General features: G+C 50.7%; 1 protein-coding gene across 1 annotated transcript; it reads right to left on the bottom strand.

Moving 5' to 3' along the window:
- Positions 1-1,387: 1,387 nt before the first annotated feature.
- Positions 1,388-3,559, bottom strand: CEBPE (CCAAT enhancer binding protein epsilon). Its single transcript, XM_044662273.1, has 2 exons — positions 2,986-3,559; positions 1,388-2,037 (listed from the first exon to the last, which is right to left on the bottom strand). The coding sequence occupies exons 1-2, from the start codon at positions 3,484-3,486 to the stop codon at positions 1,702-1,704; spliced, it is 837 nt and encodes a 278-aa protein (XP_044518208.1). The 5' UTR covers positions 3,487-3,559; the 3' UTR covers positions 1,388-1,701.
- Positions 3,560-4,842: the final 1,283 nt, after the last annotated feature.

Here is a 4,842-nt window from a genome sequence, read left to right as displayed (position 1 = left end):
CAAATCAGACTGAGGGAGAGGTGAGATGTAAGGGGACCTAGAGATGTGAAAGAAATGAATACCTGAAAGAAGCAAGTGTGAAGAGACCTTGATATTTGGGAGAGAGGGATACCCAACCCCAATATCTGTTCTGCAACGAATTTATACCAGAACAGAGAATGTGCCATATCCATTTCCCCATCACTGATTCTGATGTTTTTTCAAGCTAGGTTCTGGGAGCTTGAGACAGAGCAGAGCAGGTCTCAGCTGTTCCTTACTTTGTGCCCTTCTCTTCATCCTATCCCTGTGGGGCTGGCATGATCATTCACTACTACATACTCATTAGATATCCAGTATATGTCTGGTCTTGGGCAAGATGCTACTCTACAGACATCTGGCATAGATGCTGTGGGTCAATGAGCATGACTAGTAAGCAGAAGGAAATAACACTTTTCAGGAAAGCCATCTGGGTTTTAGATTGGACTTTGTTACTAACAAACTGGGTAACCACTTGCCTCATCTCTTTGGATATGTTTCCTCATCTGTACAATGGGTATAATAATAACTTGTCTGTCTGAAAGCGGAGGACTGGATTGTGTGACAAACTGGAGGTCCCATCTAACTGTAAACTGTGATCATTTGATGCTTATACTGCTCTCACTACTAACAAGATATGTGATTTGGGCAATTCAATTAATTTCTTTGGGCTGCAGTTTCTTTGTCTTTAAAATTAAAGAGTTGTACTATGAGGACTCTAAAGTGTCTTCTAGTTCAAATGTTCTGTAATCATGAATTCATTCAGTTGGGCTCAACAAATATTTATTAAGCCTGTGCTGGACCCTGTGCTAAGTGTCTGGTCTGCCCAAAACACTTTGTAAACAATCTTCCAGTGCTATTTAATGTAAGTCATTATTATTTTGACCTCTGATTCTAACTTACACTCACCTACTACATAATACGCACCAAGGGGTAGTTAGTCCCCATGGCTCTTGCCAGCTCTGACAGAGGCGTGGCACCATTCCAGGTAGACATTGTATCCTGGTATGTGATACCAAGCCCCTGAATCAGAATGAATTTTTAGACAGAGGTGCAGCTTTCAGAGGCACACAACCTGCTCCCCTACAGCTCTCCCAACAGATTAGTCCTGTGATTGGGAGCAAGCCACTGAAACCCCCTGAGTCTGTTTCCTCATCTGTAAAGTGGGGGTAATACCTGCACTAAGTCACAGGGGTGTTGCACCTTGATGTGGAAATATCAGTTAGCTTATCATCCCATACCAATGTTCCTGCAAGAGAGGCAGCCTCCTAGGGTGCAACACAGGGGGAAGAAGATTCAGGGAAAGACACCTTTAGCACTTTTAATAAATGCCCTCGTTTAATGACAGGGAATACTTAGATCCACAGCACGTAAGTATTTATTTTTTGGTAAATTGTCATTTGTATTACAAGGAAGGCTTCCAGCCTCCGAGGACAAGGGGTGTCATTTCAGTGTAGAGGGTGAAGTGCAATCCCAAAACCTTGCCCAGGGTGCTGCCCGAATGCCTTGGGCTGCCTCGGCAGCCTGTCTGCCTTGTCTGTCTGTCTGAGGGCATCAACTGTACCCTATATATGGGAAGAGAGCCCAGGGCAAGCGGAAGGCCTTCCCATAGGGATACAGGAGGTCGAGAAGTCCCTTCAGGCCAGAGGGGGAGAGGATCGCCCCTCCTCCCTTCAACCCTGGGGCTCAGCCACAGCCTACTCCCTTAATGAGGCTGGCAGCTTCGGGGATCTGGCGGAAGAGGTTTCTCAGGGTGTCGAGCTCCTGGGTGAGCTGGTCCACGCGGCTGCGGAGCCGCTCGTTCTCGGCCATGTACTCCAGCACCTTTTGCTGCGTCTCCTGGATGCGCCGCTTGGCTTTGTCCCGGCTTTTGCGCACCGCAATGTTGTTGCGCTCCCGCCGTAGCCGATACTCCAGGCTGTCCTTGTTCACCGCCTTCTTGCCCTTATGGGGGGGCCCAGCCGGAGAGGGAGCTTTGAGGAGAGGACTGCAGGGAGGGGCAGCGGCGGCAGCCAGGGGACCCTGGGATGGGAAGGGTGAGAGGTAACCAGAGATCAACACAGGACGCAAAGGTTCAGCTACAGAACTGAGGGGCTGGAGGGAGCGGGAGGAGGGGGGAAGAGGAGACGGACTGACAGACTGGGTAATGGAGAGGGGGCAAGACAAATAATGGATCAAAGGGGAAGAAAAGATCCAGTGTATTCCTCCCCCTTCCACTTTTAATATACATCTTGGACTAGGAGATTCCCTTCATATCAAATCATCCATGCTCCGGTCTCCAGACAAGACTGCAGCCCAAACCGAGGGGGCCTGGTTCTAAAAGTTTCAGAGGAAGGAGCCCTCAGCAGCTTTTCTCAGCCACTTGTTTCAATTTCTCTCACGGCTCAGGACGTTTCCCTCAGAGCTATCCCGAATCTCCCGCTTTGAAATTTATGAGCATTTCCTCTTCTCCAGCCAGCGGGACAGGAGGCAAAAGCAGGCTGGCAAGGTTGAAGGGGGCTTGCAGGACAGCCTGGAATCCAGAGAGTTTGGGGGGGTGAGTTCGGGCAAGGGCAAGAATTCAGACTCCATAAATGGTTTTGAGGTGCCTCGGAAAACGCAGGGGCCCTATCCGAAAGAATTTTGGGAGCATTGGAATCCTAGCGCTGTATCTAGGGATTTGGAAAGGTCCAGAATCCCCTAGGTCTAGGGGGAATTTAGAATCTGCAGAACTGTAGGAGGATCAGGTGAGTGGGTCAGATCCCGAAGAGCTCTAGAGAGGGGTTTGTTGTACGTCAGAACCCCCAGAGATACATATTTAGAGAAATGGGGTGAAGGTGGGGCAGGGGCCATAGCACTTTGAAGAGGGATGTTATCTGAAACAGAAGAGCATAGTATGACCTTAGAGACACCCATTGCTGGTCCCCTCTCAACCTTTGATCCCTTGAATATATACCTCTCAAGGAGCCAAGAGTAAGTGCAACCTCTTACCTTGAGGACTCGAAGGGGCTGGTTGGGTGCTCCCAGAGCTGGAGGCAAGTGCATGGCAGTCTGCCCACAGTGTGCCACCTGGTACTGCAGTGGGTTGTAGCCACCTCGGCTAGAGCTTCTCCCACCCTCTGGCCCCCGAGGCTCCTCTTTCACAGACACCGCTCGGGGATCATAGCCCTCTGGGGGGCTGTAGGAATTGGGCCCGAGACCCTTCCTGTCAGGGCCAAAGGCATGGGTCGGATAGACGAAGGCCCTGGGGTCTGGCGGGAGGTAATGGGGGAAGGCAGGAGTTCCAGGACCTTTGATGCCCCGAGGCTCAGGTTTGACAGCAAAGAGATCAGAGAGGAGCTGTTCTTCACCCGATTCAATGTAGGCGGACAAGTCAATGGAGGCCTCGTGGTCACACATGTCTCCCAGCTCCCCTGGCCCAGTTCGGCTGCCCGGGAACTCAAGTGGTTGGCCTCCTCGGTGCTCACACTCGTAGTAGATCCCGTGGGACATGACCTAGACCGCCTCCTCTACTCCCCGCCCTCTGGCCACACACCCTGTCCGGGGAATCCCCCTCTGGGTGCCTGGCTTCCCTCTCCCCTCTTGCTCCTTCACTCTATCACCTCCTGTCCCTCAGGATCTTTCCTTCTCCTGGCTCCTGCTTCTCACTTCTCAACCCTACTCCTTTGTGGCCTCTCTCCTCCCTCCTTTGTGCTGTTTCCTTTTCCTTTCTGCTGCGGTCAGTGGCTCTCCTCTTCCCTTCCCCCCCCCTTTCTCTCCCTGGTGCAATGTGGGGGGGGGGGAGAAGGGAAGGTTAGCAGAGGGGGTCCCCAGAGGAGGATTTGGGGAGGCAGGTAGCTTTTCTCTGCCAAATGAGGTCCTTGGCCTGTTCAGCAGTTAAAGTTTTTGCTCTTTGCTGGAGCTCTCTCTTCTACTCCACCTGGAGAAAAAGGAGGACATCAGGGTCCTGCCATTGATGGCTGCCGGTGGTTCTCCAAGTGGCCCCCTTACCCATACTCCATGAGATCCTGAGCCCCACTTGCAAGTTACCCTGTCTCTTCCCAAATTGCTTTGAGTAGAAGGAGGTTTCAGCTCCCAGGAGAGCACTGAAAACTCTTCCTTGGCAGACCCCAAGCCTAAGGAGCTCCACCCTTAACCTAGCTCAGCCCCCTCCAGCCTGGGCTCCACCTACCTCCGGGATAGCTCTTGCCCCTCCCTCAGAAATTCCCCACACACACACAACCTCCTGGAGACAGGGCAAGATAGGATAGGATATGGCTGGGCAGTGCATGGTCAGGGACTGGATGGACTAGGGAAGAGGTGGCACTACCCATTCTACTGAGTGTCTGGGGTTGCTGAACACCCTTTTGCATGAAAGCTAATAAAATGGCCTAATGTTTTCACAGTCACTGCATGCTGGAGTGGGACAGCTCATACAGTAAAAATAGCACTGGATTTGGGGACAGAGGACCAGGGTATAAATACTGTCTCTGCCACTTAGTTACCTGGTAGTGGGCAAATCACTTCACCCATTTCTTCATTTATAAAACGAGGGAGTTGGGGGCAGCTGGGTAGCTCAGAGGATTGACTCAGAGTCAGGCCTAGAGATGGGAGGTCCTAGGTTCAAATCTAGCCTCAGATACTTTCCAGCTGTGTGGCCCTGGGCAAGTCACTTAACCCCTATTATCTAGCCCTTACTGCTCATCTCCCTTGGAAACAATACACAGTATTAATTCTAAGATAGAAGGTAAGGGTTTTTTTAAAAAATGAGGGAGTTGGACTTATTGATAGCTTTTTTTAATTTTAAATTTTAGTTCCAAATTCTCTCCCTCCATTATTGAAAAGACAAGAAACATGATAACTGTTTTT

Source organism: Gracilinanus agilis, chromosome 2 (assembly GCF_016433145.1).
Source record: "Gracilinanus agilis isolate LMUSP501 chromosome 2, AgileGrace, whole genome shotgun sequence".
Classification (NCBI taxonomy): domain Eukaryota; kingdom Metazoa; phylum Chordata; class Mammalia; order Didelphimorphia; family Didelphidae; genus Gracilinanus; species Gracilinanus agilis.
This window is presented reverse-complemented; position numbering and strand designations above follow the sequence as displayed.

Coding starts and splice junctions, on each gene's coding strand:
- CEBPE (XM_044662273.1), bottom strand. CDS start 3,486: ATGTCCCACGGGATCTACTACGAGTGTGAGCACCGAGGAGGCCAACCA. Junction 2,038..2,985: donor AGCCCCTTCGAGTCCTCAAG/GTAAGAGGTTGC, acceptor TTCCCATCCCAG/GGTCCCCTGGCTGCCGCCGC.